General features: G+C 39.9%; 1 protein-coding gene, 1 long non-coding RNA gene and 1 pseudogene across 8 annotated transcripts in view; 1 reads left to right on the top strand and 2 right to left on the bottom strand.

Annotated features, from left to right (window-relative positions):
• LOC129060478 (uncharacterized) overlaps window positions 1–15453 on the top strand; it is a 41777-nt gene that overhangs the window by 4732 nt on the left and 21592 nt on the right. For all 5 annotated transcript variants that reach the window (XR_008527249.2, XR_008527251.2, XR_010140928.1 and 2 more), the window contains exon 2: window positions 12485–12684. This is a non-coding gene — a long non-coding RNA (uncharacterized LOC129060478). The remainder of the gene's footprint in view (window positions 1–12484; window positions 12685–15453) is intronic.
• STRIP2 (striatin interacting protein 2) overlaps window positions 9281–15453 on the bottom strand; it is a 55652-nt gene continuing 49479 nt past the window's right edge. The window contains exons 20-21 of one of the 3 annotated variants that reach the window (XM_024250399.2): window positions 14603–14807; window positions 9281–12079 (exon numbers count right to left, since the gene is read on the bottom strand). In XM_024250399.2, coding sequence (XP_024106167.1) covers window positions 11829–12079; window positions 14603–14807 — 456 coding nt within the window. In that variant the 3' untranslated portion in view covers window positions 9281–11828. Of the gene's footprint in view, window positions 12080–14602; window positions 14808–15453 lie in introns of those variants that run through there. The other 2 variants (XR_008527246.1, XR_008527247.1) reach the window with 2 other exon arrangements.
• Window positions 12998–13150, bottom strand: LOC112134535 (U1 spliceosomal RNA; annotated as a pseudogene).

Below are 15453 nucleotides of genomic sequence, written 5' to 3'. Positions count from 1 at the left end.
AGCAGTAATGATAGATGTTAATGGAATGATTTTCATGGTTCATTGGGAAGTATTATTGCCTTTATTCTGCCCAGCCCAAAGACTTCATTCTCATCGACCTCTGAGCCTAAGTGAAGGCTGCTAGCCTCCCCTCCTTTAAGTCCCCCACTTGTTTCTGAGGCATGCGTTCTGCTCCTTGCTCATCCCAGCCCACATCGTCATTACATGCCTATCTGCCTCCTGCTGCACTCCAAGTGGGGGATGATCTCAAAGTCCACTCCTCAGCCCTGTGCGCTTCTCCCTCAGTGTCCCCTCCCCTGCTGGGTCAGGGAGTCACGTCAGTGCCTGCCACTCTCATGATGACACAGGCTCTGTGGTGAGAAATGGCCGCCCTCTGAGCTCTGGCCCTCAGCCCCCATCATTCCCTACACTTTGCGCATCTCCCCTTGTCCTGCCTCATCCGGTCCCCACTGGCTGCACCATTCTCCCAAGCTCCTGCCCTTCACCTCCTCTAGCTCATCTTCATCCATCTAGAATGAGAAGTTCTTCGGTCAGGCCTAAGTGTCCTTTGGAAATGCTCTTGTATCAATCCCTCCCTTGATATCCATATCATTTCATCCTTTTCTTACTGCAAATTGTAGCCAACACTGAAGGGGCGTTTGCACACATATTGCATTTTCACTTCGCTATAACCAGTATGGTTGTTTCTATTATGTTCTCCACTTTGTACACGAGGTCAGAAAGTGAGTAACTTTCCCAGGTTCACAGTCAGAGTCAAAGCCCGCTCGGTCTGTCTGTCGAGCCTGTGCTGTTAACCACTATAATTATTCAGGAAGGTGCCCTGGACTTGAGGCCAGAACATGTGAGTTCACGTCTTGGCCTCACTACTTATTAGTTGGACAATTCTCTGAGCTTCGCTTTTTCCCCTTGAGTTGCTGTGAAGGCAATACGATAGAATAACTGTGAAAGTACTATGTGAATTAATTAATTATTATTATTATTTCTTTATTTTGAGACAAAGTCTTGCTCTATTGCCCAGGCTGGAGTACAAGGATGCAATCATAGCTCACGCAGCCTCGAATTCCTGGGCTCAAGTGATCCTCCCACCTGAGCCTCCCTAGTAGCTGGGACCACAGGCTAGCACCACCACACCAGGCTAATTTTTTTTTATTTTTAATTTTTTGTAGAGACAGGGTCTCCCTGAGTTTCTCAGTCTGGTCTCAAACTCCTGAGCGCAAGTGATCCTCCCTTGGCCTCCCACAAGTGCTAGAATTACAGGCATGAGCCAGTGCACCTGGCCTGCTGTGTGAATTTAAAGTGTTTCCAAGCAGCCTTGCTTTAAAAGATATAAAGCACAAGAAAGCATGTTTTGCCAGTGGACAGGCAGGATATAAAATGAATGGTCTAGTGATGATTGAAACAATTTCAGTGGCAGGACTGTTTTCCATCAAGCAAATGGATCTTCAGCCTTTGCACGGAAGAAAGCCTTAGCATTCATCTGCAGGGAGGTAAGGAGAGCTGCTGAGGTGTGTGGCTGGGTGGTAGACTTTGTTATAGCACATAGTTCAGATTCTTGCTAGTATCAGAACATCATTGATTACATATGCATTTGTCTTAAATGCCAGTTTACTTAAGAATCACTTAATGTTTAGGACCTTAGATGTTTATTCCACAAGAACTGAACAAATCTTCCTGTGTAAAGTGGAAGAAGATGTTAAATTTAGATAACTATTCATTCTCACATCAGAATAGCACTAGTTAATTTTATCTATTTATGAATACACATCCTTATGTCTTCTTTATAAATAGTAATGCTAACTGTGCTGTTCTTTTTAAAAATTACCAGAATTGAAGCATGCATTCTTAGAATATCCAAACTTAGAATATTCTATCACTATCTTTCTTAGAAGTTACACTTAAACATTCCTATTTCCTCTTTTCTACTCTGGTGACATCATCTTTCCGTCCTTCCTTCATTTTTTCTTTCTCTTTTTCTTTTTGTTTCATTAAGTGCAATAGTATATCACTGGATTCATTTCATGATAGCCCCACCCTTGGTAGCCCTTATGTTAAAGAAGAAGTTACAGAAAAACCGCTCTTTGTAGGAATTTTCTCTGGTCACCCACTAGGGTCCCAGCAGTGAGAATGCAAGACCTTGGGATACAAGGCCAGCTGGGGCAGACTTAGGAGAGGAGTCATTCATATCCAGGACAGAGGTCAGCAAACTCTGTGAAGGGCCAGAGAGTAAATATTTTAGACTTTGTGGGCCCTGTGTCTCTTATTTTGAGACGGAGTCTCGCTCTGTCACCCCGGCTGGAATGCAATGGCATGATCTCAGCTCACTGCAACCTCCGCCTCCTGGGTTCAAGCGATTCTCCTGCCTCAGCCTCCTGAGTAGCTGGGATTACAGATGCCCCCCACCACGCCTGGCTAATTTTTGTATTTTTTGTAAATTTTGTATTTTTAGTAGAGACGGGGTTTCACCATGTTGGCCAGGTTGGGCTCAAACCCCTGACCTCGTGATCTACCTGTCTCGGCCTCCCAAAGTGCTGGGATTTCAGGTGTGAGCCACCTTGCCCGGCCCTGTGTCCTCTTTTACAACTACTAAACTGTGCTGATGTAGCATAAAAGCAGTTACAGGCTATGCAGCGCATAACAGCATGTTGGTTAACATATACAACAGTGATCCCATAAGATTATAATGGGACTGAAAAATTCCCATCACCCAGTGATGTCTTCATGATCCTGACCCTGTGTAGGCCTAGGTTAATGTATTTGTTTCTGACTTAGTTTTTAACAAAAAAGTTTAAAAACTAAAAAATATTAAACATACAAAAAGCTTAGAGAATAAGGATATAAGGAAAGAAAATATTTTTGTACAGCTGCACAATATGTGCATGTTTTAAGCTAAGTGTTATTACAGAAGAGTCAAAAAGTTTAAAAATATTAAAAAGTTTATAGAGTAAGAAAGTTACAGTGAGCAAAGGTTAATTTGTTATTGAATTAAAAAATTTAAATACATTTAGTGTAGCTTAAGTGTAGAGTGTTCATAAAGTCTGCAGGAGTATATAACAATGTCCCAGAGCTTCACACTCACACGTCACTCAATTTCAGCCCTGCAGTCTCCATTCATGATAAGTGCCCTATACAGGTCTACCATTTTTACTGTATTTTACTTTATTTTTATTGTACCTTTTCTATGTTTAGATACACAAATACTCATTCTTGTGTTACAATTACTTGCAGTATTCAGTACAGTAACATGCTGTGCAGGTTTGTAGCCTAGGAGCCATAGGTTATACCATATAGCCCAGGTGTGCAGTAGGCTATACCATCTAGGTTGGTGTAAGTACACTCTATGGTATTTGCACGAGGATGAAATTGCCTTATGATGCATTTCTCAGAAAGTATCCCCATCACTAAGCAACACATGACTGTACAAACCACATGTAAACAAATGAGCACATCTGTGTTCATTTTCATGTGTCAGAACATATTTTTCTTCTTTGGATTTTCCCCAACCATTTAAAAATGTAAAAAAACATTCTTAGCTCATGGGCTGTATAAAAACTGGTAGTAAGCTAGAGTTGGCCCACGGGCTGTTAGTTTGCCAATCCCTGATCTAGACAGTTAAAATGCTATTTATTATTCTTGCTGGGGGATTGAGAGGGAGGGGGATGAGATAGGAAAAATATTAGCAATTATTGGGCACTCATATTTAGTAAGCATTCTCCTAAGCACTATATATAAAAATCATGTATACTCATTTAATACAACCATAGAAGGTAAGTAGTAATATTAGCCCCATTTTACAGATGGGGAGTCTGAAGCATAGAGAGACTAAATCATCTGTCGCATATCACACAGCTAATAGAGGCAGAGCATGATACAATAGCTCACCAAGTTGGGTCTAGCACCCTCTATCTGAGCCATTATGCTGTACTGCCTTTCTGGGTAAAATGTTATCTTCTGGCAAAGACATATTTTCACAGGCATCCACATGGAAGATCTTTGTCCTGCCAGCTCCATTAAGCATTTGAACAAAAAGTTACAGAATGTTTAAAGTAATGTTTCCATTTGGAGGCAAGGGGACTGATGGCACTGTCTTATTTAGTAAAGAAGTCACTTTCCCTGAAGGTGTTTGAGCAGAGGTGGGATGACTTTTGTAGTCTTGCAGTTCCCTAGAAAGACTTTGGTTATTTTCTTTTCTATAAAATAAAAGTAAAAATTTAAAATTCTTGATTTTTGAAATTTAAATCTGGCTAATTACTAAAGGAGCAAACAGCCTGAACACCTCCCCATAGCACACTCGGGCACCATCTCATTACATTTACAGGATTTGGGAGTCTGAATAACCAGAACTGCTGGGAGAAAATGATATGTCAGACTGTTTTGACCTATTGCTATGGGAACTGAGTGAATCTCCCTTAATCCCATCCCCACCACAACACACACACACACACACACACACACACACACACACGCTACACACGATTCTTCCCATCTATACCCTTCTTAAGTGAAAAGTATTTGAAGGTGGTGTTAGGGAAGACTTATTTATTAAGTAATTAAAATCATATATTATTAAATGAGTATATTAATTTATAGTCATATGAGAGAATATTAATATGGAAGGATATCCAAGACAAATGGTAAAGACAAATATAGAACAGCATGTCTTGTGTTCCCAATTGTGTAAAAAAAAATGTTGGTAGGGAGGAGATGGATGAGTACTGTGGAAGTTTTCTGAAAGGATAAAAAAATATTAATAGTCATTACTTCTGAGGAACAAGATAGGGATCTGGATGGGAGGAAATTACATTTTTCATTGTGTACTCTTGTATCCTCTGAATTTTTAACCTGTATATTCTTAATTAAAATACCAATAAATGCAGAAATGTATTATTCAACTGGATACCTGCTTCTTCATGGCATATCCCCTACCCAAGCCAGAAAATCTTTCTTTACTTCAGTCTCCTTTGAATACATTTACAGTTGCAAGCATTTTTCAATTAAAAATAACCTCTCCTGGGACTTGCCTTACACTACTAATGATGACAGAGGGGAGTAAATGAATCATTGTTGCTATTCGTTAGATTTTTGATGAGTGTTAGTGGGTAAAGTGGGTTGAATGGTGGCTCCAAAAAAGATTTGTCCACACTTGAATTCCAGGAAACTGTGAATATTACCTTATACGGCCAAAGATGTGATTGGGTTCAGGATCTTTAGAGGAGGATCATCCGAGGGGGCCCTAAATGCAATCACATGTATCCTTATGAGAGAGAAGCAGAGGGAGTTTTGAAGGAGAAGGGGAGGAAGAATTGTGACCACAGAGGCAGAGACTGGAGTGATGCACCACAAGCCCAGGAATTCCCAGAGCCCCCAGAAGCTGGAAGAGGCAGGCAACAGATTCTCCCATCTGAACCTTTTGAGGGAGCACCTTCCTAGTGACACCTGACTTCAGGCACCTGGCTTCTACACTGTGAGAGAGAATAAGTTGGCCAGGCGTGGTGGCTCATGCCTGTAATCCCAACACTTTGGGAGGCCAAGGTGGGTGAATCACGAGGTCAAGAGTTTGAGACCAGCCTGGCCAACATGGTGAAACCCTGTCTCTACTAAAAATAGAAAAAATTAGCTGGGCATAGTGGCAGGCACCTGTAATCCCAGCTACTCGGGAGGCTGAGGCAGGAGAATTGCTTGAAGCCAGGAGGTGGAGGTTGCAGTGAGCTGAGATTGTGCCACTGCATTCCAGCCTGGGCGACAGAGTGAGACTCTGTCTCAAAAAAAAAAAGAGAGAATAAGTTTCCATTGTTTTTTTTTGTTGTTGTTGTTGCTGTTGTTTTTTGAGATGTAACTCATGTGTTTTCCAAACATCACCTATTGGGACTTACCTATACCAACATTTCCAGAAATAATTTGCATGTTGTTACAATGCTTTACCAATATCAATAGAGCTTTGATCTCTTTGTTCTACTCTATTTTAGAGATTACACATTTCCTTATATTGTTAAACCACCACCATATAAACAATCTGTGTTGAGTGGTGAGATAAGGGAGGTAAATTATTCTCTTCATTCTATTTTTTTTTTTTTTTTTTGGTTCAGAGAAAATGGGAAAGGAGGAGACTCAGAGGCAGATAAAGTTTATATTTAATGTATAGATAATAACATCATACTGTAGCCATTTTTACTATCAAATGTCTTTTTGACGTCTCTAATGTTGAAAAACATCATATAAAATATGTGCTATGGCCGGGCGTGGTGGCGCATGCCTGTAATCCCAGCTACTCGGGAGGCTGAGGCAGGAGAATTGCTTGAATCTGGGAGGCAGAGGTTGCAGTGAGCCGAGGTCACACCATTGTACTCCAGCCTGGGGTACAAGAGCGAAACTCTGTCTCAAAAAAAAAAAAAAAAAAAAAAAAAAAAGAAATGCTATGGTTTGAATGTGTCTCCCAAAGTTTGTGTGTTGGAAGTTGGAAGCATAATTCCCAATGCAATCATGTCGGGAAGTGGAACCTTTAAGAAGTCATTAGATCATGAAGACTCTGCAATCATGAAGAGATTGATGGAGTTATTGTGGGAATAGGTTGATTATCTCAGGAGTGGGTTCTTGAAAAAGGATGAGTTTAGCCCCCTTTTCCTAGTTCTGTCTAGCGTGCTATCTTGCCTTTCTGCCTTCTGCCATGGGATGATGCAGCATAAAGGCCTTCACCAGATACCAGCGCCATGCTCTTGGACTTCTCAACCTCCAGAACTGTAAACCATATAAATTTATATTGTTTATATAAAATTATCCAATTTCTGGTAGTCTTATAACAGAAAACAGACTAAGACAATATAGTTGTCCCTCAGTATCTGTGAGGGATTGGTTCCAGGACCTCCTAAGGATGCCAAAATCCTTGGATGCTCAAGTCCTTGATATAAAATGGGGTAGTATTTGCATATAACTATGTGTATCTTCCTGTATATTTTACATAATCTCTAGATTACTTATAATACCTAATATTAGGTAAATGCTATGTAAATAGTTGTTTTACTGTATTGTTTAGGGAATAATGACAAGAAAAAAAGACTACATGTTCAGTACACAAGCAATTTTCTTTTTTTTTTTTTTTTTGTGAGACGGAGTCTTACTCTGTCTCCCAGGCTGGAGTGCAGTGGTATGATCTTGGCTCACTGCAACCTCCATCTCCAGGTGATTCTCGTGCCTCAGACTCTACAGTAGCTGGGATTACAGGCATGAGCCACCAGGCCTGGCTAGTTTTTGTATTTTTAGTAGAGACAGAGTTTCACCATATTGGCCAGGCTGGTCTTCAACTCCTGACCTCAGTTGATCTGCCCATCTTGGCCTCCCAAAGTGTTGGGATTACAGGCATAAGCCACCACACCCGGCCTCACAAGCAATTTTTAAAAATATTTTTGATCCACAGTGGTTGAATCCATGGTTGTGGAACCCATGGACGTGGAAGGCCAACTGTATGTGTTAGCATTAACCACAAGTCAGAATAGTACCAGCTGCTAAAGAATCTACTGGGTGTTTCACAAATGTTTTTAGCAAATTCTGTATTTTGTAAAACATTCTTTTACTACAGAAAACATTCTATCACACTTACACTATTATCAAAAAGTCTGACCTGGACCTATTATTGTAGGTAAAGCAGATGTTAATTGGTGTGCCTAGGATTTCTGAAATCATGTCAAGACTTTCTTTGCCCCTGCAAACCACCCTAAACACATACTTATCACCTATGTTCCCAGAGTCCCAGTGTGGCAAGTTTTATACTTCACATAGGTTTATATTTCATGTAGCCTGGATATCAAAGTGACACAAATTTTATATAATTAAGGAATACAACTTGATGTTTTGATATATGTATACATTGTGAAATGACCACCACAATGCATTAATTGTAAAATTATCAAAATGGAGTCACTAATGTCAAACTCTAACAAACAAAACGGAGCTGAGGCCATGGAGGAGGGGCCCTCATTCAAGTATGCCTATGATGGGAACTATGCAAAAAATTCCTCAAAACCACAGTATTCCAGATAAATCACTTACACAAGGATACTCAACTAACAATGAACGTCTCCACCCATGAGCTATTGCCAACTCTGCAACAAGCCCCTGTAACCAATGGTCTTTGTTCCAAAACAGTTTATGTGGACTTCTTTTTGTTTTTAAAAGCTTCCCCTTTGCCACAACTCCTTTGGATGAGCCTGTGGTCTGCCATAGCATGCATATCCCAGAATGTAATCCCCTGCTATTCCGAAATAAATTCTGCTTTGGAGAGTTGGTCTCTGTTGTTCATTTAGGTAGATATATCTTGTTGTTTAAGTTAACAAGTCACAGGATCAAGAAACACTTCATCTACACCTTCATCTAGATGAAATCCTAGAATTTAGGTCTCACATGACTGGATAAGATTTTTGGTCTTCCTTGAGGAGGGGCTGTGTGTTGTGTGTAATATAGAAGCAGATATTCATGACCAATTCACTTTCCCTACTATGAGAGTATTATACCACCCATGTTTGCCACTCTGTAGGTAGAGTATGCTTCTCCAGTCTCATGTTAGGCTTGTCCATGTGATTTGCTTTGGTAAGTGGTATATGAACAATTTGATTTACACAATATTCAAGCAAGAGCTTTGAATGTGCTTGCATGGTATGGTTTGTCTCTTGCTCCTGCTCTTCACTATAAAAAATGTATGTCCCAAGTAGGGACTATTCCATCAGTCTAGTGCCAGAGAAAGAAGACTGTGGAGCAGAGCCAAGCCAAGCAACCCAAGCTGAGTTGAGCAGAGCTGCGGCTGACTCCCAGACCCATGAACAAGAAACAACGTTTGTCAAAAGTCACTAAGATCTGGAGTTATTGCTCATATTAGTCTATCCTCAGGGAACACTCTGGCGGTAAAATAATATTTTATATATTAACTTTATTATATCCTTCTTTGTTTTTGAGACGGAGTTTCGTTCTTGTTGCCCAGGCTGGAGTGCAGTGGCGCGATCTCAGCTCACTGCAACCACCGCCTCCTGGATTGAAGCGATTCTCCTGCCTCAGCCTCCCAGTAGCTGGGATTACAGGCATGCACCACCATGCCCAGGTAATTTTGTATTTTAGTAGAGACGGGGTTTCACCATGTTGGTCAGGCTGGTCTCGAACTCCTGACCTCAGGTGACCTGCCTGCCTCGGCCTCCCAGAGTGCTGGGATTACAGGTGTGAGCCACTGCACCCGGCCTATATCCTTCCTTTCTATATCTGACTTTGAGGTTCTCTTGTGTTGAAGAATTTAAACACCAAATTTCTAATTCCAGCTCATTTTATTTTTATTAAAGTGCTTCAGTAGATGAACAGTGTTATCAACAATCAACACAAACTTTACTGAAATATTCACAAATAAAAATCCTCTGTAAGTCACTGAAATGTTTTTCTATGTAGTAAAAGTAATCACCATTGGAGACTGGTGAATTTGAATTTATTCCTAACCACATACATGGTTTATATATTAACTTTATTATATCCTTCTTTGTTTTTGAGACGGAGTTTCGTTCTTGTTGCCCAGGCTGGAGTGCAGTGGCACGATCTCGGCTCACTGCAACCCATACATGGGTTCTCAAATTGGAAGATTCAATCTGGTTACCTTAATGCTGGCTGTCAATACCTGAAAGCTAGTCCCAGCAAGTCTGTGGAAAAAACGATGTGATTGGAAACTAATCATTTCTCCTTAGTGCTTCAGTTTCTCCATCTGCACTGAGAAGTAACCTTCCCTTAGAAAAGGGTTGTAAATAAATACAAAATGTTAAAGCTTAGCATACTTCTGTGCCTCAAAAAGCATTCATGTACATGCTTTTAAAAGGGCAATTTCTTTGTTATTGACATAAATTGAATACTATCTGGCTTTAAAATAAATTGATGGATGATTACTCTTTCCTTGAAAATTATCTTTTTACTCAAATCATATTAAAATACTAGCCTGACTGTAGATTAATTTACAGGAGTTGTGCTCAGTAAATTATTTTGATTGCAATAAAGACTACTGTCCTACTTAGGTAAAACTTACAAATTATTTTTAAAAGTTTCATCCATTACTTACATTCTCCAAGACCTATCCATAAAGACAGAAATCCTGGTACTTTAAAGCACAAAGAGGTAAAATCCAAAATTTACTTATTAGATTTTGGTATAGCTCCTTTGGAAACTGTCAAGTATTTTATTCATGTCCTCCAAATGATACTGTGGTTGACAAGGAGCAGAGTAAATAAGCAAATTTTGACTAGATCTCCCAGCATAAAGTGACCTGGTGCCATCATAAAAAGATTCCGTAGTGCCTAAGTTGGGGGAGAGGGGCAACATGTATAGTAAAAAAGCTTGAAGAGGCTGGGCATGGTGGCTTATGCCTGTAATCCCAGCACCCTGGGAGGCCAAGGTGGGCGGATCACCTGAGGTCAGGAGTTTGAGATCAGCCTGGCTAACATGGTGAAACCCTGTTTCTACTAAAAATACAAAAAATTAGCCATGCATGGTGGTGCGTGCCTGTAATCCCAGCTCCTTGGGAGGCTGAGGCAGGAGAATCGCTTGAACCCGGGAGGCGGAGGTTGCAGCGAGCTGAGATCGTGCCATTGCACTCCAGCTTGGGCAACAAGAGTGAAACTCTGTCTCAAAAAAAAAAAAAAAAAGCATATGATCCTAACTAAATCAGAAACTTTTTTAAAAACCTTGTTTATCTTGAGAAGTATGTGATTCTGCTGTAAAAGAGAAACATAAAGAGGCTGGTATGTCAACTCTTACATTTTCAATGAAATGTGCAATACTTTTAGGTAGAGACAGTATTGCTAAATCTCCACATGACACTTTGAAACTGCTAGCAATAAAATGGAAAAAAATCATTAATCAACATTGGAGAAAAAGAAAAATGGTAAGCTGTGATGCTTTTACTTTTCTTTTCAATTAGAAAAATATATTGATCATGAGCACAAGTGGACATACCATCTGAATAAATAAAGCCTCCTGTAGTTAACTTGTCATTTAAAAAATGAATTAGATGAAAAGGATAATTTTCTGCAATATGCTCAGCCATTTTAAGACTGGAGTCATTTAAGAAAAACATGAAACATCCTTAGAGAAGACCTGATTATTTCATATTGGTTGTGGCTCTTTAAAAATGGCAGAGCATTCCATGCCCTATACAGGGTACACAAGGAAATAATTTTCACACTGAATATAGATCTCTTACAGAATGAGGAAAAAAACACTTTACACAACACATTTTTCTATAACATGCAGTACTGAGGGAATAGTAAATCATCATCCTTCACAAAGAAGGTGCAGGTGCTCTAAAATAATCTTAGAGCTAATGATTTTAGAAAGAGGCTGTCCGAACTTGAAATTTAAAATGCAAACTTAATTTCAAAGTTGGTTTTTCCAAATCTCTGATAAGTCCTAGGAATCCAGGGTGAGCAAGAAGAAAACTTTCTCCCTGTTTTATGACTTGTACCTCCCACTATCTGTGATGAATGCCATGGATCAAATGCCATAACAAATTTCCTCTTTTAGAGCCAGCAAAGTCTAGCCTGGTTGTAGCCAAGACTAAAGCAGGAAAAGGTCGTACCAAAGAGCTTATCTAGAATTGATCCACCAAAAGATTTCCAAGGCCAGCTGGGCACCCAACTGACCCCAGGACAAGTTGATCATTTTGTTGTGATTCAGGATCCCACCCTTGCATCATTTCTAGGCCCAAGAGCCCCCAGAAGAGCCCTGAACTGGTAACAGCGCCTGTATGGACAGGGTAGGCAGAGCACCATTTATTGGAGCTGACCTCCATCTATTGATGCTTGTTGACAAGAACTTAGTCAGTGATTCTGGAGCAGCTCCTCCCAACAGATGGGCTGTGAAAACACCTCTCTCTCAAGCCAGAGCTCATATGAATAGTGGAAATCTTCAGGCAGATCCAACCTCTGCCCCAGTACACTCTGCAAGCAGTTATCCACAGGTGAAAATTCAGAGTCCTGGGGTCTGTCATAGCGACGGCTGTTAAAAGCCTCAATGTTGGCCCTCAAGGTACATTCTTCTGCTTGGAAGTCCCATGGTCTGGCATCGATGTCTGTGTTGGAAAGAGAGGAAGAAAAAGACATATAATGCAAGATGCTGCTCCTCTCGTCACAGAGCATGGTCTATGGGATTCCAAAAATGGAACTGCTCAGAAATTTTTTTTTTTTTTTTGTAAAGAGCAATGTACGAAGTTAGTATACAGCATGCTGACACTTAGGTTTAAAAAATACACATATGCCCACATGCATAAGCTTGTATATGCAGAAATTATCTTTGGAAGGGTAGTCTAGAAACTGGTAATAGTGGTTACCTATGAGAAAGGAAATGAGGGCCCAGAGGGAGGTGGAGTTCTTCTATTGTATTTCCTTTTTATTATTTCACTTTCTTATTAGCTTTATGTATTACTAGTTATATGTATTATGTTTCCCAAAAGGGTAATTAAATTCCTTTTATGCAGCTTTCCTTAGGGGATGAGTGTCCCATCTGAATGGAACAGCCAGCTTTCAAGGAACAGGAAGGGGCAAGAGGGGTATAACATGGAGAATCAGAATGGACCAATTACCGAAGACTTTCCTGATTCCCTGGAATCTCCTCCAGCACATGATAAATCTATATGTCAGCTTATTTTAAGATGATGAGGTGATGGCTTCAATGAAGGTAAAAACAGAAAACAGATAATCTGTTTTGCTTCTATTCACTTAGACACTTATTTCAGGGCTAAAGATACAAATCTCCCAGATCTCTCATGTCCTACATGCGAGAGTTTATCATAAGGAAGTGTAGTGTGAGTTTGGGCTCATAATGGCAGCAACAACAGATGTGCCATTTGCAGGATAAAACATTTTTGTGTTTTAAAAATTTACAAGAATTTAATAGATAATTGTGCTTTATGTCTTATAGCAGAAGTTGCATCCTGGCTTGTTATGTGCCTATCATATGTGTCCTTTAGTTCTCTAAATGCTTTTTTGGTGAAAAGACAGTCCCTCACTACCACAAATTATGCAGTTGAGTTTCCCACATTTGGGGGAACAGCAGGGGTCAGCATATCTGGAGTAAAATGGATAAGCCTTGTCCTGGGAAAACCACTTTCATGATCATGGTATTTTCCCTGCCAGGTAAGTAAGTAGAGTTCTCTGAACTCTTTACTGCATCATCCTTTAGAATTCAAGCAGGTTACAAACCCAGCAAAGATAAGTCATTACCAAAAATTCTCAAATACAATTATGGAAATAATGGTCAAATACAAAACAATAAAAAAGCTCTCCAAAATAAATTTTTCCAAACTCTGATCAATCTTACAAGTTCTGGTAGTTCAACCAAATATCTTGCCTTCTGATGTGAGGCAATGTACAGTTCCCAAGATTACCTAGGACATACTGCAGCCAAAAAGGTTTAAATTGAATTCATCAAACCTTTAGATTTAACTTCAAATTTACAGGTAATACCATAGATAGAGGAATAAAGTAGATAACACCACAAAGAAGAAAACAGACAAATCCAGAATGTGAGTATTTTGCAGGACAACTGGCCTAGTGCTTCAATTAGTTAGCATTAATGGTGGGGGTGGGGAGACTGCTTAGAGGCCAAGCACGGTGGCTTACACCTGTAATCCCAGCACTTTGGAAGGCCAGGGCAGGAGGATCCCTTGAGCCCAGGAGTTCAAGACCAGCCTGGGCAACACAGGGAGAGACTCCATCTCTACAAAAAAATTTTAAAAATTAGCCGGATGCGGTGGTGGTATGCATCTGCAGTCCCAGCTACTTGGCAGCTGGGAGGATCACTTGAGCCCAGGAAGTTGAGGCTGCAGTGAGCCATTATCGTGCCACTGCTTTCCAGCCTGGGTGACAGAGCGACCCTCTCTCTCAAACAAACAAACAAAAAACCGAAAACAAAAATAATTAACATATATATAACAACTGGATACAACCTGTGGTCCTGGATTGGATTCTGACTTGGAAAAATAGCTATAAAGAACATTTTGGGACAACTAGAAAATTGTGAATATGAACTTTATTAGATGAAATGAAAATGTACTGACATGAAAAGGTAGAGATAATGTTAAAAGAGAAAATTACAAAATAGCATACATAACTTGCTTTCATTTTAATAAAATATGCATATATATGTATAGAAAAAGATCTGGAGGAATATACACTAAGATGTTAATGGTGGCAATTTCTGCATAGTACAAATATGGCATAAATATAATATAGTAAAATGTTTGTTCACTTGTATTTTCTATCTTTTTTCTAACTGCTTTGTAATAATAAAAAGTTGTTTTAATTTAAATCTTTTGGAAAAAGCTGTCATTTAAAAGAATGTTTTGGAAAGGCAATTATCTCTCAATTTACTTGTTTTATAAAATGGATTTTCATAGTTTACATAGGACAAGGGTACATATTAGAATTTGAGGCATAACCTTAAAGTTTGGTGTATCAACGCCTGACCTATAATCACATATTTTTTCATCTAAAATATGTAACAATTCATGCCAAAAGAGGAGTGATAAATATTTATTTAGTTTTGTCTAAACCCCAGGAAACTCCAGGAAGTCAAGAGCTTTGGGAAGACTCACCATTCCCGTAAGCCCAGTCATCGTTCATGCGGTGACGCACTTTCTGGTAAATGGCTGACATGGTTTTCATGTTGCTTTTCCTCCATTGGCGCCCCAGGTACTTGGTCTGTATCTTTAGCAGCTTTAGGACATAAAGTTGCAGCATGGCCTGTTTGACCTTGAGGGCCCGCTTTAAGATTGGTGCCGATTTAAACACTACCAGCATCTGTTCATTGAAAGAGGGGTGGGGTAAAGATCTAACGTTTCTTGGAATTTCCAGTTTACAGACAAATTAAACCAAACCTAGCTAGTCTCAGAAATCCCTGGGGAGCTTTCAGGACTCTGTGGTCCAGGCTCTACCTAGATTTAATCTTCAAGAATATAGAGGGGGGCTGGGTGCAGTGGCTCATGTCTGTAATCCCAGCACTTTGGGAGGCCGAAGCCAGTGGATCACCTAAGGTCAGGAGTTTGAGACCACCCTGGCCAACATGATGAAACCCCATCTCTACTAAAAATACAAAAATTAGCCAGGCGTGGTGGCATGGGCCTGTAATCCCAGCTACTAAGGAGGCTGAGGCACATGAATTGCTTGAACCCAGGAGGCGGAGGTTGCAGTGAGCGGAGATCATGCCACTGCACTACAGCCTGGGTGACAGAGCAAGACCCCGTCTCAAGAAAAAAAAAAAAAAAAAATATATATATATATATATAGAGAGAGAGAGAGAGAGAGAACTATTCCATTCATATTTTATTGTTCAAAGTTTTCAGTATTCAAAGCATATGGTATAAAGTGAAAAGAAAATCTTGTCAGCCACACATATTATTTCCACTGTCACAGTTTTTTTCTGGAGATAATTCTATGTATGCATATA

Source organism: Pongo abelii, chromosome 6, assembly GCF_028885655.2.
Source record: "Pongo abelii isolate AG06213 chromosome 6, NHGRI_mPonAbe1-v2.0_pri, whole genome shotgun sequence".
In the NCBI taxonomy this organism is placed as follows: Eukaryota; Metazoa; Chordata; class Mammalia; order Primates; family Hominidae; genus Pongo; species Pongo abelii.
This window is presented reverse-complemented; position numbering and strand designations above follow the sequence as displayed.